General features: G+C 42.9%; 1 protein-coding gene across 1 annotated transcript; it reads left to right on the top strand.

Annotated features, from left to right (window-relative positions):
- The first annotated feature begins 757 nt into the window (after positions 1-757).
- Positions 758-26,624, top strand: ZNF845 (zinc finger protein 845). The gene is made up of 7 exons (XM_059383340.1): positions 758-772; positions 4,769-4,895; positions 5,838-5,933; positions 21,444-23,010; positions 23,095-23,682; positions 24,018-24,166; positions 26,557-26,624. Exons 1-7 carry the CDS (start codon positions 758-760, stop codon positions 26,622-26,624), a joined length of 2,610 nt encoding a protein of 869 aa, XP_059239323.1.
- The last annotated feature ends 1,246 nt before the right edge of the window (positions 26,625-27,870 follow it).

Here is a 27,870-nt window from a genome sequence, read left to right as displayed (position 1 = left end):
CTGAACTCCTGTGTTTACTTTGAAAGAGATATTTGCATTCACAAGGGAAAGTTCTGTCTGTCAGGGGTCTCCTTCTGTGTAGCAGAAAGAGAGAGAAGGTTTCAGTCTCCCTAAACTGATGGTGGAAAAGGCAGGGCTCGAACTCTTCGCCCAGCCCCAGACTTGGTTCCCTGCTTGGCCTAGTCACCTCCCCAGTTCCTTCCCAGCAGGGTCACCTGTGGAGTTTCAGGAAGGATCTCCTCTGCGGGCCTCCCCCGCAGATTCTGTCAGTTGGTTTGGGCGAAAACAACACTGTTGTGTTAATTAAGGGCGCCTGGAGATTCTCGGTGAGTCCAGGGGGAAGCCCGAGGGCTTTTGAGAGTTGATTTGCTGAGAGTTGATTTGCTGCTTTGGTCCTGGAAGGGTGACAGGGTCTCTGCTCCGTGAGTCTGGGAGGGTCGGGTCCATGCAGCCCGCGGTTCCGTTGCAGACACTGAAGTTGTGAGTGGCGGTGGCAGGGGACCCTCCCTCCCCACAAAGCAGGTGAGGAAAATGCAGGGATGGGTGTCCTCAGGGGAGCTCACAGTTCTGAGCTGCTCCAGACACAAGGACTCAAAAGTTGGGCCTTTTCTGCATCTCCGAGTCCTGCCCGCGGGCGAGCGGTGTGAGGACAAGGAGCTCTGTGGCTGGATTTCAGGGCATTTTCTCCTGATGCAGCTGTGATTTCCCCACAGATCCCTCGTGAGGACGAAATCTAGAGGTGGAGGCGAAGGCAGAAATGGCCGGTTCTCAGGTGAGCCTTGTGTCCCCGCGGAGCCGTGTCCTCTGTTTCCTCGCAGGCCTTCTCATTTAGAAGCTGCAGATGTGGATGACTCAAGTTCGGGTGCTTCTCGCTTCTGCGTTCACCTGTTTTTAAGATCTAGTCAGATCTTAAGATTAGGTCTTTAGAATGCTTCTCTATGTCCCAGAGCCTTCTGTCCTGTGTCCCCAACCTGGCTTCGATAGGGCATCAGCCGTTGTCACTTTGAATTAAAGTCCCGCGAGGAGTGACAATATTCCGTTGGTGGCAGATCCAGAGGGGAAGGGGTTGAGTCCGAGATTCCTGTGGCTGATGAGGTCTGGTCCTGGGATGTCAGGGAGGGAAATCATTTCTCATTCAGGCTCTCGGGATTCTCTATCAGCTGTGGCAAGCAGGGAGGAAGGAAATGTAGACAGAAGCTCGGTGGGTGTGAGTCCAGAAAAACTTGGAAACTTCTCATTCTAAGAAAGGGGGCATGTGTATCTTCATCTTTAGCACGTGAAAGAGATATTCTACTTAAAGTCCATGAGAGGAGGGTGCCTGGGGATCTTCATTGACTAAGCATGGACTGTTGGTTGAGCTCAAGTCGGGATCTCAGAGTCCTGGACTTGTATCCCCTCTTCTGGCTCTGTTCCCAGAGGGGAGTCTGCCTGACATTCTCTTTTTTTTTCTCCTGCTGGTCTTCATCTCCTCTAAAGTATAAATCAATCTTGGGGACTGAGGGTGGTTCAGTTGGCCATAGAGTCTGCTTTCTGCCTCCAACTCAGGTCTTGATCCTGGGGACCTAAATCCAGCCCCACATCGGGCTCCCAGGTGGGCTGGGATCCTTCCTTTTCCTCTCCTCTGCTTTTCTGTCTGTTTGCCATTTCCCTCTCACTCTCTCTGAAATAAATACAGTAATTTTTTCAAAATTTTATTTATTGTGGCACCTGAGTGGCTCAGTGGGTTAAGCCTCTAGAGGCCTTCAGCTCAGGTCATGATCTCAGGGTCCTAGGGTCCAGCCCCACATTGGGCTCCTAGTGGGCAGGGATCCTGCTTCTCCCTCTTCCTCTCCTGTTCTGCCTGCTTGTGCTCTTGAAGGAGCAGGAGGCTGGCTGAGGACAAAGCAAAAGCTGGCGCCTTGCACCCCCCCTTCGCCCGCTCCCCTCCATATGTGTGGCATTCCTCAGGCACCCCTGACTGCCATAAAACGATAAATGGTTAACTTGCTGAGATCACAGTCCTGCAAGACAGGAGTCTCCCTTGGTTTGCAAGTGTCCTTGAAGTTACCTTATGAATAGCCCAATTTCCAGGGACACAGAACTCAGTTCCTCAAGCCCTAATGTCACCCTCCCCTCCATGAAAACGGAAGGAGGCGGAGGTAGAAGTCAAAGTAAATAAAGTTAAATTTCTTTTAAACCTAAATCTCATTAACAAGGATGCTTGATAGCAGGAATGTAACATTCCACCAGGAGACTCCCAATTGTCTTTACTTGATAGTAACCAGGCCTTCAATATCCTGATAGTGCTTTTTTCCCCATGCGTGGGCTAACCGGCCAGTTCTGCTTCTGTAAGATTGCTTTGTCTGCTTTTGCGCGGGTCCCCTTACCCAATTCACTGACACCAAGTATGCCTGTTCAAACTGTCAATCAATCAGCTCAGCCCCACCCGAAACTTGTTTGTATCTGTCTATAAAAACCCTGCACCAACCCAGCTCTGGACCTCTCGGCGTTATCGGCAACGAGCGGCACAGAGTTGCAGGTACGAACCTGCAATAAACGACCCTTGCTGATTGGCTTTGACTCACGTCTCTGGTGGTCTTTTAAGGTGGGGGTAATACTCTATTGGCATTTCACTCTCACTTGCTCTATTTGAAATAAATACAATCATTGTAAGAAATTTTTATTTATGTGTAAGAAAAAGAGAGCACAAGTAGGGTGTACTATGAGCAGGGGGAGAAGGCTCCCCACTGAGCAAGGACACTGTCCCACCAACAGCAATGTAAGAGGTGTTCCCAGGACCTTGTGTCTTGGCCTGAGCAGAAAGGTGAGGTCCACTGACTAAGCCACCCAGAGGCCCGTATAAATAGAATCTTTAAAGAAGATGAAAATAAAAATAAATCTTAAAAATTAAAAGAAAGACATAAAGTGGTATTACTAGCACAGGGACACTGTGCTGTCTCAGTGTAATGTCCCTGTCAGTCGCTTGGGGACCGAGATGTGGGTCCATGATTGGCTGGAAGCCCATCCAGCAGCGCTGCCTGAATTGCCCTGAGCCAGGATAAAGGTGGAGGAAGTTTACTGAAGATCTAAGAGATCAGCAGGCAGGAGGGCACAGCAGAGCTCCTCTGCAAGGGGGTATTAAAGGGGGATGGAAGGTGAGGAAATTGGGGGAACCATGAAATTGCTCCTCTCTGCTCACTGTGCCTGGTTGTCAGAAGCCCATTGGTTCCTTATGGTCCTGGTAATTTTGAGGTGCGTCCCCTGATAGCCCTGTCTGGACTCAGCCAAGGGGACGCTGGGACCCTTCCTGCACTCCTTTGCTCAAGCCTGCTTGCCTAAAAGCACTCTACAGAAGGGAAGTGTTTGAATTGTGAATGTATATCCACTGTATTTGCATAATTAGATTTACGTTCTGAATTCCTGCGTTCAGTCCACAGGAAAACACCAGTGATGGTGTGTGCTTTGATGTGCATTAGGCTCTGATAAGATTTGTTTCCATTCAGCTGATGTGAACTTTTTTATTGGCTTGGTGCTGCTTGTCAGATCCTCCCCTGTCCTGTTCCTATTTTCCCTCCTGTCATTTGTAAGGAACATGGGATACTGAGGAATATGCGGGAACTATTGTATTTAAGGTGTCAACTTCTTTTTTCTGCCTTTCTCTTGCTTGTGGGTTTGTTCTTTCTCTTTCCTTCTTTCCTTTTTTTCCTTCTTTCTTTCCTTTTTATAAATGTTTTCTCAGTTGAGAGAGAGAATGCATGAGACTGAGGAAAGGGAAAGAGGGAGAAGCAGATCCCCACCGACTGGGGAACTCAACTCAGGGCTCCATCCCAGGACTCTGGGATCCTGACCTGAGCTCAAGGCAGACCCTTAACCCACTGAACTATTTGGGTCCCCCTTGCTTGTACTTTCTGAGGAGGACAACAAAGCCAAAGAGGTGTGGATAAAATTAAATGTCCTTCAACTTCCAGTCTGTTTATAAATACCTCAGAAAGGCAGAGTAGGACAGTACTCAGGGAACTCAAAACTGCCTCAAGGTTAATGTTTTGTTGGATGCAAAAAGCAGCCTTAGCCTAACAATAGACCTCCAGAATCCTGTAATTCCTCTTTAACAGATGTAAATTGCTTTGGAAACTTCTGGAACTCTATCCCCCAGATGTAGCTTGGCCACCCTCCTTCAAGCTTGTGGCCCCTGATAGATATCTGGAGGGTCTCCTGACTAAAGACACCTGACCCACTGTTAACTAAACAGTGAGTGACCTCATCAAAACACCAGCTGGGAGGCCTTGAGGGTCCTGGAAACTTGCTTCCAAATTCCTTAGAGCCTCCTGCTATCCCTCACCCCCTCCCCACCTGACAGCATAGAAGCAGTCACTGCTCACAACTTTCCTTTCCCCTTGCTTTATTTAGGACCACAGTGTTTGTACCATGGGTATCTGAACAATTCCTTCATTATTCACTCCAGAACCCCAATATTTCATATCGGAAACACGTCTAGAATTTCTTGACCATTAGGTCCTCTCCCACATCCCAACACTTTGTGGTGGATAAGGCGGGCTGTCACCGCTGTGTAGTCGATAGAGTTGACTTCTGGGAGTGAAAGAAGTGAAAGCTCTCAACCAGGCAGCTCTCAGCCCCCTGCCCCATAGGTTTTTCTTTTTTCCCACACCCATCTCAGGGAGAAGGAAAGGTCAGATCTGGTTCTAGCTGGTGACATAAACCCCCACTTTCATCTTAGGAAACATCATGAACTGTGTCAATGGCCACTTGGTGACTGTGGTATTTATTACAGGGACTGCTGACCTTCAGCGATGTGGCCATAGAATTCTCTGAGGAAGAGTGGAGACGCCTGACCCACACTCAGCGGCAACTGTACCTGGATGTGATGTTGGAGAACTATGGACACCTCCTCTTCTTGGGTGAGGAGGACTCCTTCCAGATTTCCCAAACCCTACTCGGGGTTTTATTCCTTCCCATGAAGACTGTCTTTTTGGAGATTTCTCTTGGAATGACTAGAATTCAGATCCAGGCAGAAAGGGAAATAAGTAGGGCTTTGTAGATGGAGAGAAAAATCTTCATGGGGTTTCCTTCTCAGCCTTAGCTTCTCTTTCCACAAGGAAACATCATTGCTTGTGTAAATGAGTGGCAGTTCTCAACCTTTAGTGACATAGAATGGTGCTGCTCACATCTTAAACTGAAATTCCCCCCCCCTTTTTTTTTTTAAAGATTTTACTTATTTATTTGACAGAGAGAGATTACAAGAAGGCAGAGAGGCAGGCAGAGAGAGAGAGGAGGAAGCAGGCTCCCTGCTGAGCAGAGAGCCTGATGCGGGACTTGATCCCAGGACCCTGAGATCATGACCTGAGCCAAAGGCAGTGGCTTAACCCACTGAGCCACCCAGGCACCCTGAAATTTCCCTTTCTTATTATCATGTCTACTACTTGGAAGTGTAGGTCAGGATGTGAACATTGGAAATTCCTACTGAGGTTTTTTGGTTTTTTGTTTTTGTTTTTGTTTTTTTTTTTGAAGACTGTATTTACTTATTTGACATAGAAAGATGATAAGTAGGCGGAGAGGCAGGCAGAGAGAGAGGGGGAAGCAGGCTTCCCGCCAAGCAGAGAGCCTGATGTGGACCTCGATCCCAGGACCCTGAGTTCATGATCTAAGCCAAAGCCTGAGGCCTATCCCCCTGAGTCACCCAGGTGCCCTACCTCCTGTGTGTTTTGAAGGGTGTGTTGGGGAACCCTTTTGGGGAACCGTTTTCTAGAATTGTACAATATCATCTCTTCTCTCCTGATTACAAGACTCATAGAAAGTTAGAATTGGCAGCAATAGCCATTTTCCTTTTTCCTCATAAACAGGTCTCCTTCTATCAAAGCCAGACCTGATTATGTATTTGGAGCAAGAGAAGGTGCTCTGGGATGTGAAGAGAAAGGAGACCGGAGGCTTCCATCCAGGTAGGTGGGAATGAATGAGGCAGATGAGGGGAGGTCCAAGTCTAAAGGAGGAAGGTAGACCTTAAGCAGTGGTTTGAGTAGCCCTCCTTGAATGTAAATCAGTTGGAGACTTGCCTAGCTTTATGTCTCTCTCTTTCCAAGAGGAACATCTGCTTTCCAACATTATAAAGCTCTTGCATTCTCTGGGAATTCTCCTTCAGGTGCAGTGATGGTCCATCACATCCATAGGAGAGCCAGGAGACTCTCATTTGAGGCAGAGGGCCCCCTAATCTGAGAGCTTAATGTTGCTCTGAGGGCCCTGGGGAAGGCATCCTATTTCTGAGGACCTGTATGCTACGGCCTTTGTCAGTTCTGGTTTTCATTATGGAGCAAGTAGGTCAGAGTAGTAGTATCCACACTGGGATTTGTTGGGGAAATTCCCAGAGCACTGGAGACAAATTTTTCATATTCTCTGGCTTCTGCTTTCTAATGTTAGTTTTACAAAATTAAATTAGTTTTAAATTTAAATTAAATTAGTTTTAAATTAATTAATTTAAAATTAGTTTTTCTAATCTTAGTTTTACAAAATTGAGTTTCAGTAACTTAATCAGATAACAAAGCACTGCCCTAAAATGAGAAAATGTACTGTTTTATTTCCCTTCAAATGTTCTTTTTTAATTTTCTTTTTCTTTCTTTCTTTTTTTTTTTTTTTAAAGATTTTATTTATTTATTTGACAGAGAGAGATCACAAGCAGGCAGAGAGAGAGGAGGAAGCAGGCTCCCCGCCGAGCAGAGAGCCCGATGCGGGGCTCGATCCCAGGACCCTGGGACCATGACCTGAGCCAAAGGCAGAGGCTTTAACCCACTGAGCCACCCAGGCGCCCCTTCTTTCTTTCTTATTCTTTTTTTTTCCCCATAAGAAATTTCTGTTCTATGAGATCCATTCCTCTGTGGTGAAATACTGTAATGTCTCTATTTTTTTTTACTAGAATTCCGACACAAAAAATGCTGTTGGGGAGACAGCACATTTAGAACTTGAACTTGTTTTTTTTTTTTTTTTTTTTTTAAGATTTATTTATTTATTTATTTATTTGACAGAGATAGATCACAAGTAGACAGAGAGGCAGGCAGAGAGAAAGGAAGGGAAGCAGGCTCTCCGCCAAGCAGAGAGCCCGATGTGGGACTCGATCCCAGGACCCTGAGATCATGACCTGAGCCGAAGGCAGCGGCTTAACCCACTGAGCCACCCAGGCGCCCCTTGAACTTGTTTTTTAATAATTGCATCATTGTATGATTCTTCTCTGAACTTCTTGTGACTTTGTCATGCATGTTTTCACTTTCTAGTTAGTTTTATATGAGATTTATCTTTGAAATTTTTTATATCAAATGCCCTGATATGACATGGCTATGTGCTTTATAAGAAGTGACTTAGACAATTAATAATCTTCCCATATAGTTTGTTTAAAATTTTTATTTGTTCAAGACAGAGAGAGAGAGAGAAAGAAAATGAGTACGGAGGGGAAGGGCAAATGGAGAGGGAGATGCCAAGTCCCTGAGATACTGAGCAGGGAGCCCAGTGAGGGGGCTAAATCTCAGAACCCCGAGATCAAGACCTGAACGGAAGGAAGATGCTTAACTGACTGAGCCCCCAGGTACCCTAAACCCCCATGTTTGAAAAATCCTTGTGTTCAGTAACACAGGGTTGCTTCATGGGAAATTAATCACGAGCTTTTTCCTTTTATTTTCCTCAGAATGCATCAGAATTTAGCCCCAAATATTAATTTCACATACAGTGTCTCTCAGCATATTTTCAACATCTATGATGTTTATTTTTTCAGAAATGAAGATGTTTGATTCCTCTGTCATAACGGACTGGACTATAGGGTTACATTCTGTGGAGGAGAAAGAATATATCAATACCATAATACACATCTTTCAAGCTTTTTAAGTGTTCATAAAATTTTCATTTACATCTCTTTATGATTGACTTTAATGAGAATTCTTTACGATATTATAGTCCATGAGACTAAATCAATTGCTTGTTTTTCATGGGTATGTGGACACAGTTCAAAATTATGGTAATACAGAAGTTTTCCTTTTCTGTCATACATCAGTGTTTTATTTAGAATTTCATCAGTTGAGGGGCGCCTGGGTGGCTCAGTGGGTTAAAGCCTCTGCCTTTGGCTCAGGTCATGATCCCAGGGTCCTGGAATCGGGCCCCGCATCAGGTTCTCTGCTCAGCGGGGAGCCTGCTTCCTCTTCTCTCTCTCTCTCTCTGCCTACTTGTGATCTCTGTCTGTAAAATAAATAAATAAAATCTTAAAAAAAAAAAAAAAGAAAGAATTTCATCAGTTGAGTTTTCTCTTGTTCTGCTTTGGTAATTTCCTAAGCATGTGCTTCCTTGTCTGGCTCATTCCATGACATTAGCTAGGTGTCGGTTGGGTTTTATCTGTGCAGGTTGTTACAGGAAGAGAATTTTCACCTCAGCATATTTCAGCATATTTCAAGGCTTTGTGAGTATAACTCAAAAAAGAATGAGCTTTATGCTTTTTGCCGGTAAATTCTGTGTGTTTTTGTCTTGTGTTAGTATGTTGCAGATACATACTCTGTCACCCATACTTTTTGTCTCCTTGGTGGGTAGTCAGTGAATGTTGTACCATGTCTAGGTGAGTTGTCATCCACATAGAAGTAATTTCATCATGTATGTGTGGGTGAATGTTTATTCTCTGCATGAGAGAAAGACTTTTTTGATTTCACAGGAATTTTCAAATGTTTTATATATGTTCTGTATATACTTCTGTTTTGGTATGAAATATAAAAGATATACTTTATCTAATTAATTGTAGGATTAATACTCATGATATGTATTGGTACTTTGTCATTGAGTTATGCATCTTCTAAGAGTATTTTCATTGTATTTACCTTAGAGATTCATTAAAACAACTTAGCTTTAAGTGCACCTTTTAAGTTTGTTTTTATATTTTAAAGATTTTATTTATCTATTTGACAGAGAGAACACAAGTAGGCAAAGAGGTAGGCAGGGTGAGAGGAGGAAGCAGGCTCCCCGCTGTGCAGAGAGTCTGGGGTGGGTCTCAATCCCAGGACCCAGGATCCTAAACTGAACCGAAGGCAGAGGCTCAACTGGCTGAGCCACCCAGGTGCTCCTGAAACAAACCTTTTAAAACTCAGTGTCAATTATATAGAAAACTCTTCTTCCTGTCTCCACCCCTGCACACCCTCCCAACTTTGTTAACGACATCACAAATTCTTTTACATTGGATCCTTTATTACCCACATTTGTGATTTTTATTCTTTTTTTTTTTTAAACAAAACTCTGTAGCAGAAATAAATGTGACTGGTATCTCATTGCAACACATAGCACGTTTGTGTAATTGTCTACATATTTATGTTCAGCAGAGAGCTCTGTGTTCTCTTGTGGTTTTAGTTTCTGGGTAGAATCCTTTTATTTCATCTAGAAAGACTTCCTTTAATGGTTCTTATAGGACAGATGTACTGGTAAGCTTAGAGGGGTTTTTGCTTGGGAATGTCTTCGTTTCTGCTCTGTGGAAAAGAATTTTGCTAGGTAAGGCATTGTTGGTGGCTGTTTTTCAATCTTTGAGTACCTGAGTACATTATGCCAGGCCCCATTGCTGTTTGGACTGCTGAGAATCCTCCTAGTGATTCTCTAGGAGCTCTTGCAAAAAATGAAGTGGATTTGCCATTGTGTTTCTTTTTAGATTTATTTATTTGTTTATTCATTCATTTATTTATTTGACAGGGAGAGGTCACAAGTAGGGGAAGAGGCAGGTAGAGAGGGAGAAGCTCTTGCTGAGCAGAGAGCTGGTAGGAGGGCTGAGATCATGACCTGAGCCAAAGGCAGGGCTTAACCCATTGAGCTACCCAGGTGCCCCTGTCATTGTGTTGCAATAGTCTCTCTTCATCTGTGGTGTTGGGTGGGTTAATTACAACATGTCATGAGTCGTCCCATTCTTTGTATGTGGTCTGCTATACATACCATTCTTTTATAAAAATCTAATTTGAAGAAATAAAATATGAAGGCAAACATAATGAAAAGACATTTACTGTAGTGGACTGGATTTATCAAGCAAACTTCTCTGTGTCTGAGTGGATTGTTATTGGTGAAAGGCACATTATTCAATGGTTAACTGTGTGTGTTAGCAGACCTGAAAGGAATCAGGGGCAGATGGATCTCTAGAGAGGGACAAATATTTTCAGTGTGATTCATTTTTTCTTTCTTTTTTTTTTAAGATTATTTATTTATTTATTTGACAGAGAGAGATCACAAGTAGGCAGAGAGGCAGGCAGAGAGAGAGGAGGAAGCAGGCTTCCTGCTGAGCAGAGAGCCCGATGCGGGACTCGATCCCAGGACCCTGAGATCATGACCTGAGCCGAAGGCAGCAGCTTAACCCACTGAGCCACCCAGGTGCCCCGTTTTTTCTTTTGACTCTATTTTGTACATGTAGATGGACATCCAAAGAAAGCCAGAGTAGCAAAAGTTTCATTAGATAAACTAGCCTTTTATCTTTTGTTTATACTGCTTAGATATCAGCGTACTGCTGACTTCACAGAATGGCTTTCGGTGTATTTATCTATTTCAAAATTGTAAGATTTTTTTTATTGCTAAGATTTTGATAAGGATTGTCAGAATGATTTTGGTAAATGTTAGTTTCTTTCTCTTGTCCTGAACCATGGCTCACCATCTAATGCCCAGGGGTTCTACCTAATGATTGCTAATTGAACAAAGTCACTACACATATAATGATAAGCCATAGTTACACAATTCTCAAGGATGATCAATCAAATTTTAGCCTGTATGTTTCTCCTGTTGTTCTGTGAGCATAGAGAACACAAGCAGAGATTTAGGGTTTTGATCTGCACAGAATGCAATATATCATATTAAGCTAAAGACAGATTTTGCAGTCCCAAATCTAACTAGGAAGAAGCACATGTACATACATATGTGTGTGTACCTGTATCTTCAGAAGGAAAGTGAATCTTGGTTCAAACCAGGTCATTTCCAAGTTTGAACATTAATGATTTCTTAGCAAGCAAAGAAATTCTAGATTCATAATAGAAATACTTTTCATCTCTGTATTGTATTGAATTTATGCTTCCTACATCTGGTGTATCTTAGTTTGAGAATCTCCCCACGCGAATCGTCTCTTACATGACTGGGTTTTACTCCTGCAGGATCTACTCTGTTTTCCTTACTCCCTGTGTCGACCTGTTGCTTACCTACCTTGATAGAGTTTTTTTTTAAGATTTTATTTGTTTATTTGACAGACAGAGATCACAAGTAGGCAGAGAGGCAGGCAGAGAGAGAGGAGGAAGCAGGCTCCCTGTTGAGCAGAGAGCCAGATGCAGGGCTTGATCCCAGGACCCTGGGATCATGACCTGAGCCGAAGGCAGTGGCTTTAACCCACTGAGCCACCCAGGTGCCCCCCCTTGATAGAGATTTTAAAAAGAATTTCCATGGAATGACATGGTATTCAAAATTTAATTTAAATGTGAGAGTAATTCTCCAGGGGGCATTATAAATTCCATGTAGTTAAATTGAGACTTCAGTCCTTCCTTTGCAGTTGGAAAAGTAAGATTTCCTTAGTTGTTCTTCTTTTCCCTTCTAGGAAGTGACATCATTCATGTTGGTCACTTCAGTGTCAGCATTTGATTAGGTAAAAATGTGGTGAGTTCGTGAATCTTCACACTTGTTTATGTTTTTGTGTTTTAACACTTCCTTGAAGCAAGAAAAGATGGGATAGGGCTGAGTGCTGAGTAGTTGTTCTAACTTAAACAGAACACAGTCTTCTGTTAGGCATGATGGAGTAGCCCAACGGAAGAGATGAAACAGATCAGGCTGAAACATTGGCCAGGATTCTTCATCTGGGGAGAGGACCCCTGTCCAAGGCTACACTACTGACTCTGAATCTAGAAAGAAAAATTGTACTTCCTTTCTTCCCAAATGCTGTGCTCTTCTTCTGTCTCATCTCTATTTCAGGGGTGGAGGCATCACAGCTGACTTTCCCTCCTGTGTTCTGGAAACCTCTTTGTCACTGAACTCCCCAACCCACCTAAGCCATGCAGGGCCTTGCCTAGCCTTAGGAGTAGCTTGGAGTTTTCTAATGCCACTGTAAAATGGTTGGTAACAGGATCATGTGAGGCTGTATGTCTGTTTTAAATACAGAGTTTTCACCACTGCACTGGAAGAAAAGCAAAAAACCATCACTAGGCCACAGAATTAGTTTAGGCACTTGGCACTGGAAATTGTGAGGACAGATAAAATGTGATGTTGCAACAGTTTGAGAGGTAAGTGCTATGGAAATGAAATATGGCGAACTCTTGAAATGTGAGCAAAGATGTGGTAGAGAGGTCCCTTTGGTCACTGCAAGGCCTTAGGAAGCTACTCATAATGAGCTAATGAGACAGAGAAGCATTCCTGAGAAATGTGGCTGTCTGGGACATTCGATGCTTTTCTCATGATGTAGTGTATTCCTTGCTGGTCTTGAGGACCGGTTGCTATTGGATGCCATTGATAATCGTACTCTCTGAGGCCCAGATGCATGGAGTGTGTGGAGAGGGGGTATTAGTTGATTTAAACATGGTGGGCATAGCTTAAAGATGTCACATGATAGAGTAGATGTAAGACGAAGAAGGCTGCCGGACACTTAGAGTGAGAACCAGCTAGGTGTGTGTTGCGGTTCCACAAAGCATTGGTATCCCAGGAATATAACCCAACATAGGTCTGATCCAGGGTAGATGGGTGACCTTGCAAGCATGATGACCTGTGGTTGGCAGGGTTCTCCCTCACTTCCACTCAGCCCTGCGGTGAATCTATCCTGTGCTCTGATCCATGTGCAAGTCAATGATTCATTGAGAACTCAGTCACCAATTTCCAGCAGTGATGATTTCTGCTTCAAACAGCCTTCCCAGTATTTGGGGTAGCTGTCCCTATGTTGTTTCAGAGCCTATGCTTTCCCTACACCCCTCTTGACCTGAGTGAAAAGTGGATTTGTATGAGTTGTAGAGACAGGTAACATTCAAGTTGGGTAGCATGGTACGCTCATACTGAATATGGGATCAGTTGAAGGATAATAGGTTTTTCAGTAGCTGTTCTGCTGTGGTCAGCTATACCATGAAAGTCTGTTGTGTCCATGCAGAAAAGAAGGTGGCTATTTGCATATTCACATATCCAGTGTGTCGGTACATGCTCAGGTCTTCTGAAATAGCCCAGATAACCTCGAGTATAATCTGAATTTTACATGTCTTCTTTCTGGGATTATCCACCCTCGGCCATAGTGCTTATACTTGAATTTTCTTGGCCCCAAGATAACTGCCCAGCACCAGAGAGCAGTCATGTTTCTTGCAGCAAGGAACACAGTGTAAACCTGACAGGACATAGGGCATTTGATTTGAACCATTTCTGCTCCCATTCAGGGAAACCATCCTCCCCAAGGCACCACTCTATGCCATTGACCAGAACTGTCACAAGGGCTGATCTATGTTGAAACACACAACTGTAGCAGAGGTGGACGTGGAAGATGTTTGTGAGTGTCTCTTGTTTGAATTCTTTCACAGTGTCTGGCACAAAGGTGATGACATTTTGCCCTGAAGCTAACTAGCTGTTTCAAAGAAGCCCTAAATTAGAGAGTGTCCTTAATCTAAGTGCATGCCGATTTTCTGCTGCATGCATTGGCATCCTGATAAAGAGCTGCTTAAGCCTGCAGTTGTTTCTGATCTTCCAATAAAAATAGTCAAAAACAGATTTATCATGAGAATGCTATATTCAGCACCATTTAATCCATAACATGTGTTAATGTCTGTCATGCATTTCTTAACTTAAAAAAAGTATTTACATAAGTTCCAGATCAGTTTAAAATAAAGAAAAGATATATTCATTTATTTTACAGATAGCTTAGGTGAGAGGCAGGGGAGGGGCAGAGGGAGAGGGAGATCGAATCTCAGAGTGACTCCCTAGTGAGCATGAAGCCTGACACAGGGCTCGATCTCAGGACACTGAGACTGTGATCAGGACACTGAGACTGTCATCATGACCTCATCTGAAATGAAGAGTTGAAAGTTCAACCCACTAAGCACCTAGCAGCCCCACTTTTTTTTTTCTTAAGCATCATTTATTTTAGAGCACACTAGTGAGTAGAGCAAAGGTGCAGAGAGAGAGAATCCTGAAGCAGACTTGCTGCTGAGTGGAGAGCTGATGACGTGATCGAACCCAGGACCCTGACATCATAAACTGAGCTGTAATGAAGAGTGGCAACTTAATCAACTGAGCCACCCCAGAACCGCTGTTCCCATTCACTTAAACTTGGATTGCTTTCATTTAGAATGTGAACTATAGTGTATCTGGGGTATCTCAGCAAGCTGAAGGATGGGGGAGAGAAGAGAGATGGAAGAGGAGGAAGCCAAGGTAGATTCTGTTAGAGTCACATTTATTAATAAAAAAGAAAATGCATGTTGTGTATGTTGTGTATATGTGTGTGTGTCCCAACATGAACATGACCACAGCTTGGAGGTTTACTGAGAGTGACTTCTGTTGGGATAACTCGGGATATAATTATGACTTAGTTCCTGCAGAGGTTGTCAAGTTTTGTCTGGGTCAGAATCACCCAGAACACTTATAAATTTGGATCCCTGTACCCAGCCTTACATTACCATGTCAGTAGCTTTGGGTTACAGGCCCCCCACCTTTCCTATTTTACCCTGTGTCAGCTGACTGTCTAGGGACTAGACTTTGAGAACCTAGATCTGGGGACACCTTCATAGTCGGGTTCCTCAGGAAAGGTAGTAGCCCTTGAGTAATGTAGTGAGATACTCAGGTGTGTCATCTTGGTTCTCCAGGTGTGAACCTAGACTCCTGTGTGTTGGTCCTTTCCTGTATTGCACCTTGGATGCCTGACCTTTGTTTATAGTATGGAGGAGTCAACCAGGAAACCACTCAGGCTACATATGTGTGGTGTGGGCTGGAATGTTGACTTTGAAGTGTTTGTTCATGGAAGCTATTCTGTGTGAGCACAGCTGGATGAATCATTGCATGTCAAGGAGGAAAAAGAATCCAACCCGGGTCACCTTCTAGAAGGGCCTCCTGCTTTGTCCTATGTACCTCATGTTCCTATGTAGGTCAGCCAGATTCAAACCCTGACTCTGCCAATAGTGAGAGGCTCACTAGGCCTTCCTTTATCTACATCATTTCATTCAAAATCAATAAATGAAAAAATAAATCATTTCTTTCAGTACAAGGAGAATAGTATTAGCCCTAACCCATTGGATCCAGAGCATTGAATACACTAAGATCAGATTCAGTAACCGTGGGACATAAGTTATTTGCAGTATGTAGAGGATGGTGTCAGATGCTGGTGAATATTTTGGATTTTTTTTTAATTTTTTTATTTTTTATAAATATATATTTTTATCCCCAGGGGTACAGGTCCATGAATCGCCAGGTCCACACACCCCACAGCACTCACCAAAGCACCCCCCCATGTCCATAACTCCACCCCCCTCCGCCCAGCAACCCTCAGTTTGTTTTGTGAGATTAAGAGTCACTTACAGATTGTCTCCCTCCCAATCCCATCTTGTTTCATTTATTCTTCTCCTACCCACTTAAGCACCCATGGTGCATCACCACTTCCTCATATCAGGGAGATCATATGATAGTTGTCTTTCTCCACTTGACTTATTTCACTAAGCATGATACACTCTAGGTCCATCCATGTTGTCGCAAATGGCAAGATTTCACTTCTTTTGATGGCTGCATAGTATTCCATTGTGTATATATACCACATCTTCTTTATCCATTCATCTGTTGATGGACAACTATGGAAAGTTTGGCTATTGTGGACTTTGCTGCTATAAACATTCGGGTGCACGTGCCCCTTCGGATCACTACGTTTGTATCTTTAGGGTAAATACCCAATAGTGCAATTGCTGGGTCATAGGTCAGTTCTATTTTCAACATTTTGAGGAACTTCCATGTCCATGCTGTTTTCCAGAGTGGCTGCACCAGCTTGCATTCCCACCAACAGTGTAGGAGGATTCCCCTTTCTCCGCATCCTCGCCAGCATCTGTCATTTCCTGACTTGTTGATTTTAGCCATTCTGACTGGTGTAAGGTGATATCTCACTGTGGTTTTGATTTGTATTTTGGATTTTCTTTTTAATCATTAAAAAGTAGACCATAAGTCGTGTTTCATACTGAATCCTCTCTGAATGGCAGTAGTGCACCTTATAAAAAGAAAAAATACCCTGTGTACATTCGAAACATGGAAGTATCTGTCTGATGCCAATTCTTATTGGAATGCTGTGGAATTTCTCACTCTTGTATCTGCATTCCTTTCTGAAATGTCAGGAAGGCAAGTATGAGTGATTTTATTCTCTATCATCTGAATGTAGCCAACTGTTTGACATTCCTTCTAATGGTATCCCATGGACCTCTGAAGCTTCTGGTATAAACCATGCATGATCATTTTGGATATAAATTTATTCTATTTGAGCACAGAGGGCTAGACATCTGTCCATGGACATATGTAGACTCCTAAGTGCCTCCAAAACCTATGCTGGCAACTCCGTGATCAGCGAGGGTCAGAGGTGATGCTGAACATGTGGCAGGACAGGCTCTGAGGTTGTCTAGGGTCTTTCTTCAGGCTTCTAGTGGTGCAGGAATGGAAGCTAGCATCAGCCATGGGAAGTGACTTAGAACGTGCATAGCTACCCAGACAGAGAACATAGAATGTTCTGGGGGGCCTGGGTGGCTCAATGGGTTAGGCCACTGCCTTCGGCTCAGGCCATGATCTCAGGGTCCTGGGATCAAGCCCCACATTGGGCTCTCTGCTCAGTGGGGAGCCTGCTTCCTCCTCTCTCTCTGCCTGACTCTCTGCCTACTTGTGATCTCTGTCTGTCAAATAAATAAATAAAATCTTTAAAAAAAAAAAAAAAAAAGGACATAGAATGTTCTAGTTCAAAACATTGGCTGGACACCCAGGTCAGTCACAGGTGCTGACAGTTCCCCTTAAGCAGATTGCATATTACGCAATCAGTGGATATTGTCTGTAATGGAGTCCCACTCATGCTGACAGCTTTTGGTTGAAAGGTGTCTACCTTGACTTTGGATGAATGCTACATTGTTAGGTTCACAGAGTGGCCAGGGATGTGTCTTTGGTGGTATGGTGTGCATCTTGGGTATCTTCCAGGCCTTTGCCATTGGCCCTATGACTAATGGCTGGAAGATCTTAAAGTCAAACCTTCCAGGTACATTGACTTTGGCATCTACCCTGCATGTGACTGTATAGCAGTGCCAAGTGAGCAGCAAAAGATCATGAAGGAAAATGTATCTGTACCGTAGTAGATATCTTAGACAAATCACACATGTGCCTTATACAGTATTGTCACTCTTCCTTGAAGTCATGTGGTGACCTCGTGATCTGTGTGAGCATTTCCTTGATGGACATTTTAGTTATAGTGGTCATTCCACTCATATTTATGTATAAAAATGCTTAGTAATGTAGTGATAGCATCTTAATCTTGGGTTGGGAACAGATGAGTTTATTGTACAGGAAAACAGATAGTTTGTTTTCATGGCCAAGGATGGGGCATATACACTAGATGTTCCTTGAAGATATTGGGGTTTCCTATGTTCAGAGTCTCCAACACAAACCCACCGCATGTGCAGTGTGTCCCTGTTTGAGTTGGGGGTGGGCGGCCGGCCAGTGGAATTAGTGCGATGAAGATGTTTACGATGTTTGCTGTGTCATGAGCCATATGACAGTTGGACTTTGACCTGGGAACCTCTTGTCTTCTGCCTGTATTGGAACAGGTTACAGTATAGAATGCTTGTCATCTTGGAATTTTTATATTTACTGAGATTATCTGTGGACTATATTCAAAACAAAATAGACCTTCATAGGACTGTCTCTAGTTTGTTCATTTAAGTTGTTGTTTTGGTTGTACACATAAGTGAATACGTATAGTATTTGTATGTCACTTGGTTCACACTGCATAACACCTTCTGTGTCAAACCACATTATCACAAATGACAAGACAGAATGAAAAAAGCTGAAAGAGACACAAATACAATGAATAGCCTGAATGTTACCAGTGTGGAATGGAGAAGGATGATGGGCAACATGAGGAAGTGGGAATGGGAAGTACAGGCTTCTGTGGGGTGAAAAGAATACAGGGAAGTCCTCCAGTGGTTTTCCCATAGCATTTTATGGTGCCAGATATTAGCTAGTATTGGTGAATATAGTAGCACCTATAGAGTTGTTGAATCCCCATGTTGTACACTTAATGTAATGGAACATTGTAAAGTATATATTAATAGAAAGGAAATCAAGGTGGATGTCAAGAAGCATATACATATGTAGATTAAAGTAGTGTCTTAAGAATTTGCAGGTAAAGAAAACTAAGCCTACTCTTCCAAAGAAGCTAATTGTAACAGTAGGATAAAGTCCTAGGAAAGCAAACTGATCTGTATCACAGTGGATATAAACATTCCTCAGTGTAGAAGGGAAGGGACAGGGAAAGAGAAACATGTGCCCAGCAGAGCAAAGAAGGGAACTGGAAAAACAAGAAGAGCTCTAGTCTTCACAGGCAGCCCAGGAAAAGGAGCCCAGGGCATACACGGAAGGACAGTTATTCCTGGGAGAGCTTCTTAACTCCATTTCCTTGAGTGTGGTCTCCCTCCTCTCACCACTGAGGAACATCAGCAAGGCTTTTCCTTGGAGGTGTATTCCTCGGGGAAGACGAGAAAGTGCAACCAGGTTGTAGAACTGCTTATTTTAGGCAAAGTCAGTTTTCGGAAAGAAGCCTTGTTTCAAAGAAGTGATCCTGTAGCCTGAAGCCATGGGTATTAGTAGAAATGCAGGGTAAACTTGAAATTGATAAAGGCCATGGATTCAGTGGGATCGAAGCTACAAAATTCAGCGTTGTACACAGAAGCAGATTGCACCTGCATTTCTTTTGAAGGAGGGAGCTGTTTCCATGAGTATGGTGGCATGGAAAATTGAAGAAAGAAAAATAAGTGCAGAAAGGAGTGACTGGGTTAAGTTTGTTATGCAGGAGTAGGGTTGGCTTCAATGAAGAGTGGAGGGAAGCGAAGGACTCCATACTCACCTGTATGCTCTGCTTTTTAGAAACCTTTGAAACTATCGTGATTCAGTCCTGGAATTTTGAGTGGAGCATGCATTGTCGATCAGGTGGCACATTTGTGAAAAGTAGAAACTCAGATGCTACCCAAACATCCAAATCGGAGTATGAATTTTAACAGGATCTTCAGTTCATTGTCATACACATTAACATTGGAGACGTGCATATCTAGCTCAGCCAGACTCTTCCATTATTCTACTCCTGACATCATGTCTGTAGGACATTAGTTTGATAACTGTGCCTGGTTGTATGCCTTAAATCAGGATATATGGTCTTCATTTCCCAGATTATCTTGGGTATGGGTTATCCCTTGACATCCACATAACAAGAGGATGGATTTGGATCTTCATCCAAAAATGGCATTGGAGTTTTTGTAGAGATTGCATTTTGTGTAGATCCCTTCAAGATTTATTGTTTCAATTATTCCAGTGAAAGAATATCAGTAGGTTTCCTACTTATTCATTCTTTGATTCCTGCACAGTCTATTGCACTTTTCATCGTTTCTGGTTTGAACTCTACCATTATGTTAAATTGGAAGCATTTATTGGGGGGGAGGGGTGCGGGCATTTGCTGTAAATGTATGATGTCTCTGTTATGGGAATTGTTCTTTGTTGTGTAGAAACAAAACTAATTTTTATGTGTTGGTTTGTGTACCAGCTTTATAAAATCCATATGAGTTTTAACAGGGTTAAAACAATAAGCATTCCCAGGAGAAGAAATGGCAGTTGCGTAGGAGGGTTCTAGACTCATGTGTCCTGTCATGAGCATCACTAGGCAACTGTCAGGTCATGCTAAATGCCCCAGATACTGGGCTGAAGAGTGGAAGGAGAAACTCCCCAAGTAAGAGGAGAGAAGAGGCCACATGGAAGATGGCAGATAGTGTGGAGACATAGTTTAGGGAGGAAAGGAGTATAGCATTGTGGCCAGAAGGGAACCCCGGTTGTGCAGTAGGTGTCATGACAGAGGACCCCTCAGGAGGTTTCCCAAAGCCATTGGCTTGGAGAGGGAGAAGGGCTGAATTTCTTGAGTTCTTGGAACCAGCACATCTCAAAGTCTGGAGGTTTAATGGTCAGCAGCTTTGGATGGGAGAGAACCAGGAGGGCACTGGGGTGCTCCTGGAGAGAAGGCTGGCAAACAACCTGGGGGCACCGAGTGTGGAAACAGTCATCTGGAGAACACCTGGGGTTCACAGTGGGGAGAGTATTCAGTAGTCTAGGAGCACATTCCTGAGAGGAAACATTCAGTGACATGTGGCTTCCAAAACATGGGAGCCCTCTCCTGTCCCATAGCATAAAGATTGAGCCCCCTCAGTGAGGACACTGGCTATCTGACTTGCTTGCACCAGTCCCACCCCCTGTGATCTGAGGGGACTGCCCTTCTCTGTGAGGCTTTCCTCAGTCTCAGCAAGGTCAGCCCCTGTCCACATCACGTCTCCTGAGCAGAGAGTTCTGCAGGGCCGCAGTCCTGGTGGAGTTGATGTCAGGTCTCCTTTCATAAGCAGAACAGAGCTCATCTAGTTCAAACTGGCCACATTCAGGCCAGGGACCAAACACTGCCCATAGTAGGCAAGGAGAGCCCCTGCAGACCACTGGTCTGAAGGATACAACAGGACACATCACTGACTTTTCTAATGGAAAGAGGAAAGTAGAGACTTAGAGAAATGCCAAGATGAAAGAATTTATAAGACCAAGGGCAGATACACAATGGAAACAGTAGTACAGAGCTTAATGGAGAATTTAAGTTTGCAATCATAAGGATACTCAAGGGGTGAGAAAACAATACTGAGAACTTTACCAAAGAGATAAGAGTTAAAAAAATAATTGGATGCTTGGTGGCTCACTTGGGTAAGTACCGACTCCATTTCTGCTCAGATCTTGATTTCAGGGTCCTCGGATGCAGGATCAAGTAAAACTGTATATTCAGTGTGACGCCTGCATGTGATTCCCTCTCTCTATGGCTCTCACCCAAAATCTTGTGATTCCCCTCAAATATTGTTGCCTTTTATAATTTTCTTCCTAAAGTCAGTTATACTTTTACTGTACTCTGTTTGATTCAGTTCAGTTTTCTGTTTTCCATATCCTCCGGTCTTCTGCTAAGTTTTAGCTCATATGATCCTTTTTGTTATTGTTATAATACAATCTACACTGTAACCATATCACAGAATTATCTATTAGGATATATGGTCAATATGTTGTGTACCATGTTGCATATCCATGGGGAAATGAGGGCCTGATGACACCTTGTCAGCCATCGTTCTGACATTGTCTGATTGACTTGATGCTTCTGCATTAAAGGTCATCAGTATATTGTTCGGAATGTAGTAAGTGCAATGGCTTTACTTTTATTTGGTATCTTTCAGCTCTGTCTTCACCTGAGACCCCGCGTTTCCTGCTACAGCAGAGCTTAGAGGGTTCTTTCCAGAACGGGTCAACACACAGATACAAAGATAGTTCTCTTGAGATACTACACTTATGCACAGACTGTCATAGTGATGGGGAGAATGAAGGGCCTCAAAGAAATCCTGGACGATACACCCAAACCAAGGCAATTGCCCATAATGAGAATCTCACTGCCTCAAATGGCGAAGGACATAAAATGCGGTGGAAGAACTCCATTTTTAAGTCAACTGTTTCTGCAGAGCAGTGGGTCTCTGTAAGCACAAACTCCAATCAGATAGTCAACCATAGCGATTTGTGGACAGGCCATTTGGAACATCTGGAAAGTAATGGAGTCCATGCTGAGAATAATGATTTGAGCCATTTGGAAGATAGGACTGGCTTGACCTTAAATCAGAGATTTAGAAATGAAGAACAAAGTGCCCAGTGGGATCCATATAAGAGGGACTTCACTGAGGAGTTGACCCTACAGTATGACCAGAAGCTTTTTACTGGAGACAAAATTGCTCAATGCACTGAATCTGAGAAAACATTGAACCAGGCTTCCAGTGTTCACCGATGTGTCAGGGCTAGGTTTGCAGAGAACCATTATGAATGTGATAAATGTGGGGAAGGCTTTCATCCAAGCTCTAACCATTTGGGAGACAGTCCTCATAAATACAATGAATGTGGGAAAGCTTGTAACCAGTCCTCCAGTGTTGGTGATCATCAGAGAATTCATGAGGGAAAAAGCCCATTCACATCTAATGAATCAGGGACCATAATTAGTCAGTCATCAAACATAAACTTCGATGAGATAATCCCTTGGGGAAAGGAAACTTACATTTTTAAGGAATGTGGTAAATCCTTTGACTGCCACTCAACACTATCTCAACATCAGCAAATGCATACTGGAGAAAAAGTATACAAATATGAAGAAGGCAATCAAAGTTTTAAGGACTGTTTATCAATAAGTGGACATTTGCAGATCTGTTCTGGAGAGAAAAACTGCAAATGTCAAGAATGTGGCAAGACTTTCAATGATTACTTAAGTCTTAATAGACTTCACCAAATTCATATTGCAGGGAAAAATTACAACTGTAATGAACATGCCAAAGCCTTTACATCATGCTCAAAACTTACTCAACATCAGAGAATTCATAGTGGAGAGAAACCTTACCAATGTCCAAAATGTGGCAAGAGCTTTAACCACAGGTCAACCCTTATTATACATCACAGAATTCATACTGGAGAGAAACCTTACCAATGTCAAAAATGTGGCAAGGCCTTTAAACGCCTATCACACCTTTCTCAACATCATAGAGTTCATACTGGAAAAAAACCTTACCAATGTCAGGAATGTGGCAAGGCCTTTACCTGGAGTTCAAATCTTTCTCGGCATCACAAAATTCATACTGCAGAGAAAACTTACCAATGTCAAGAATGTGGCAAGACCTTTAAGTGGAGGTCACATCTTTATCAACATCACAATATTCATAATGCAGAGAAACCTTACCAATGCCTAGAATGTGGCAAGGCCTTTAACTGGAGGTCAGGTCTTGCTGAGCATAAAAGAATTCATTGTGGAGAAAATTCATACCAATGTGAAGAATGTGGCAAGCCATTTAAGGACAGTACAACTCTTATTGAGCATTACAGAACTCATACTGGACAGAAACCTTACCGATGTCAAAAATGTGGCAAAAGTTTTAATTGGAAGTCATCCCTTATTCAACATTATAGATCTCATACTGGAGAAAAACCTTACCAATGTCAAAAATGTGGCAAGTGCTTTAACCGAAGGTCATCTCTTATTAAACATCATAGAATTCATACTGGAGAGAAACCTTACCAATGTCAAAAATGTGGCAAGGCCTTTTGTTACAGTTCATCCCTTACTCAACATCATAGAACTCATACTGCAGAGAAACCTTACCAATGTCAAGAATGTGGTAAGGCCTATGCAGTCCCTTCACAACTTACTAAACATCACAGAATTCATAGTGTAGAGAAACCTTACCAATGTCAAGAATGTGGCATGGCCTTTTTCTACAGCTCAGCCCTTATACGACATCACATAACTCATAGTGGAGAGAAACCTTACCAATGTCATGAATGTGGCAAGAGCTTTAAATGGAGTTCATACCTTATTCAACATCACAGAACTCATACTGGAGAGAAACCTTACCAATGTGAGGAATGTGGCAAGGCCTTTACCTGGAGGTCAGGTCTTACTCAGCATTACAGAATTCATTGTGGAGAATAATCTTACCAATGTGAAGAATGTGGCAAGCCATTTAGGGACATCTCATCTCTTAGTGAACATTACAGAACTCATACTGGAGAGGAACCTAACCAATGTCAGGAATGTGGCAAGACCTTCAAGGTGAACTAAAACCCAGCCAACATAGCAGAACTCATACTAGAGTGCGACCCTATAAATTCCAAAAATGTGGCAAGGCCTCTAACTGGTGCTCAAGGCTTAGTCAGCATCAGAGAATTCATAATGGAAAGACATCTTACCAATATCAAGACTGTGGCAAGACCATTAACCACAGCTCAGGCCTTACTCAACATTGCAGAATTCATACTGGAGAGAAACCTGGCAAATGTCATGAATGTGGCAAGGCCTTTAACCAGAGGTCAAGTGTCCCTGAGCATCAGAGAGTTCATCCTGGAGAGAAACCTTACCAACGTCAAGAATGTTGTTAGGTCGGGCGCCTGGGTTGCTCAGTGAGTGGGTTAAGCCTCTGCCTTCAGCTCAGGTCATGATCTCAGGGTCCTGGGACTGAGCCCCTCATTGGCTCTCTGCTCAGCAGGGAGCCTGCTTCCCCCTCTCTCTGTCTGCCTCTCTGCCTACTTACGATCTGTCTGTCAAATAAAATCTTTAAAAAAAAGATGTTAGGCCTTTACAGGCACTCGGTCCTCACTAAAAATAATAATTATACTAGATAGAATGCTTACTAGTGTATAAAATGTAAAAACAGGGGCACCTGGGTGGCTCAGGCAGTTATGTGGCTCCCTTAGGCTCAAGTCATGATCCCAGGGTTCCAGGATTCAGCTCTGCACCCGGCTTCCTGCTTAGTGGGAAGCCTGCTTCTCCCTCTTGCCCTGCCTGATCCTCCTCTACTTGTGCTCTCTCTCCATCTCTCTGTCAAATAAATAAATAAAATCTTAAAGAACAAAAGAAAAAAAGAATGTGAGCAAAATTGATTAAGGAGTGCTCACCAATTCATGCCTATGAGAGAATTCATATTAGACAATAGCCTTCCAAAAACAACTAGTTTGGCAAGGCCTTTGTCCAGCATGCACGCCTTCCAAACAGAATTCATACTAGAAAGACACTGGATGAATAATGTGGCCAAACCTCTAGCAGGCACACAACCCTTGCTGCACATCACAGAATTCACCCTGCAGAGAAAATTACAGATGTAATGAATGTGAGAGAGTGCCTAAGGGCTGCTCCCTCCTCACTCCATATGAGAGATTTTATTTTTTTTCTTTTTTTTTTAAAGATTTCATTTATTTATTTGACAGAGAGAAATCACAAGTAGATGGAGAGGCAGGCAGAGAGAGAGAGAGAAGCAAGCTCTCCGCTGAGCAGAGAGCCCGATGCGGGACTCGATCTCAGGACTCTGAGATCATGACCTGAGCCGAAGGCAGCAGCTTAACCCACTGAGCCACCCAGGCACCCCATATGAGAGATTTTAAATAGGAGAGTTAGTGTACAAATACTAAGAATGGGTCTGACCTCTCAGTGGGACTCCCAACTTCTTCACATCATTGGTTTCATACAGGAGTGAAAGTGTGAAATGTAAAGAAAGTGACCAAGCATGTAACTGGAATTCAGTGCTTACTCAATATGTCAAAATGCATAGTAGATTCAAACCCTTGGAACATCGTGAATGTGGAGAAGCCTTTATTTTAGTATACATTGGAGTACACACCAGAGAGTGCAGTACGGAAAGTCAATAGAAAGCAATGTTCAGAAAACTATTGAATTGAACATCAGATGCCAATGAATGTTACGGAAATCAAGCCAATAGAATACATTATTGACCCTACTCAGACATTATTCTGCTTGAAAATAGTGATTATAAGGAGAAGTCAGACCTGAACATTTAGAAAATGTATATGGTAGTCTGTTGAACAGATTTAATGGATGGACTTTTTCATAAATATATAAGGGTTTCAGTATTTTTAAATTTTTACATTAACTCTATATGAGATTTGTGGCTAACAATTACTAGTGTATTTCCTCTGAAATCACTCCTGAAAATTCCTCCATTCCTTGTGGGTGTGTAAGGATACAGGGCTGATTGTTGCTACATCAAAGATATTAGATGTTCTGCTCCATTAAGTGGACCATACGTACCTAATTTTCCATGGAAGAGGACCGTATGATATACAACGTATGAAGTACATCTCAGTGGAGATGGTGCTTATGGTTATAACACTGATGTAAGATTCCATGGGATAGGTGTTCAAGGAACACACGTCTAGATGTATTGAAACTAAATATTAGAAATAGGTGATTTTCCTAATTGTTCTTTAAGGAAACAAAGGGAGCCATGTAAACTACGAATGTATCTTCCTATGCACAAATCATTAGAGGGTATGACCAGATGTGGTTAAATGAGGAGATCCTCACAGATGACTGAAGGAGGGTAGCTAACTCTTCCCTGTTGAATATACACATTTCTGTGGAATGTACCTCAGTCTGAAACTTTTGGAAATAGGTACTCCCACATCCTTCTGACAACACCTGAATGCTTTTGTACATGTTTGTTCTGTGGGGATTTGATATGCATTACTCAGTGTATGTGTGAACTTATATTTTCATTAATAAAATGGTGTTTTTCTTTAAAGGATTTTATTTATTTTGTTGACAAAAAAGAGATCACAAGTAGGCAGCGAGGCAGGCAGAGAGAGAGAACAGGAACCACGTTCCCAGTGAAGCAGACAGCTCAGTGTGGGGCTGGATGCCAAGACCCTGGGATCATGACAGAGCCAAAGGCAGAGGCTTTAACCCACTAAGCCTTTTTTTTAACATATGGATATGGGTTTGCCATGAATGATGTGTTATTCTACGTCTAGTGTTCATCTATTTCATTGCGGGCTATACAGAGCTGTTTGAATCCATCACCTGTTTGGTACTGGAGTAAAGCAATACACCTAGGACACCATTTTCCCAGTGCTCTGAAGGTTTAAGGGATATGTGATTATTTTTCCCCAGTCCATGCTATGATTTTCTTCTGTTTGTGAATAGGATGATACTACTGTATGTGTATTACCAAGCTTTGTGACATAGAGGTATTGTTGGAGTTTTAGCTCATGTACTCCATGATACTGCTACTTGGTATTGATTTTGTGTAGCCAGTAGTGTTGTCAGGGCCTTATACTGACAGGAGCCCTTCTCACTAGTGCATTCCCCAGTCAGCACACTGTAGGTTGACAAGTTAGTGGAACTTCTCATATGACATCTGTACTCTCTCCTAGTGAGCCACCATCACTCCTTTCTTCCAATGCCTTCCTTCCCATGTCCCATAGAGAAGACTCCCCCTCCCCCAGAGCTTCCCTAAATCTGTTTTAGTCAGAATGGCATATTTTGGACATATACTTGGGACTCGATAGCACTGTACCATGACCCCACATGAGAGTATGTACCCCACATCCTGCATTGATGGTTGTTTTCATGTGTCTGTGAGGTACAAATACACATCTGACTGTCCTATGTGTGTCATAGATACCCCATAAGAAAGAGAAATCTATCCAAATCGGAGTGATGTGGTAACCCAGGGAAGAGACAAAAAAATATTTAAGGTGAGGAATTAGCATGTAGAGGAGGACAACTGTGCTGAGTTTCCCAAGTGACTCCCTAGATGTAGAAAGTAACTTCTACTTGTTTTATGATCTACTTATCTCCAGATCTCCAGTTGTATTCACCCTCATTTTTCTTCCTCACTATGTCGGAACCACAACCATTCTCTTTTGCCTGTGATGTGGAGGGAGTGTCTTTAGAAGATGCTTAATTGAGGTTAGACCAATGGAAAGCCGATGGGCATTAAGACATTTAGCACAGGGTTGTGGAATGTGAATCTAAGTTAAATATGGGGAAGGTACCACTCTTTGAGAGAAAGACAAGACCTATTATAAGGTCTTTCCCATGTGGGGAGGGACCTGGAGGTGGCTCCCTTTTAGTCACTGCAAAGTCACAGGCAGCTCTTGCTTGTGTCATCTGATGAATACATGTCATAGGGAGCAGAGATGGCTAATGTGGGTTTCTCAGTAGTGGGGAAGTTCTGCTTTATCCTGACCTAGTGTGTCTTCCTTAAGAATAATGCTGTTGGATGTCAGTGATGACTGTACTTTCCTGCCTAGATGAATGACAAAGGATGGAGGAGGGTGTTA

This window comes from Mustela nigripes, chromosome 17 (genome assembly GCF_022355385.1).
Source record: "Mustela nigripes isolate SB6536 chromosome 17, MUSNIG.SB6536, whole genome shotgun sequence".
NCBI classification, from domain to species: Eukaryota; Metazoa; Chordata; class Mammalia; order Carnivora; family Mustelidae; genus Mustela; species Mustela nigripes.
This window is presented reverse-complemented; position numbering and strand designations above follow the sequence as displayed.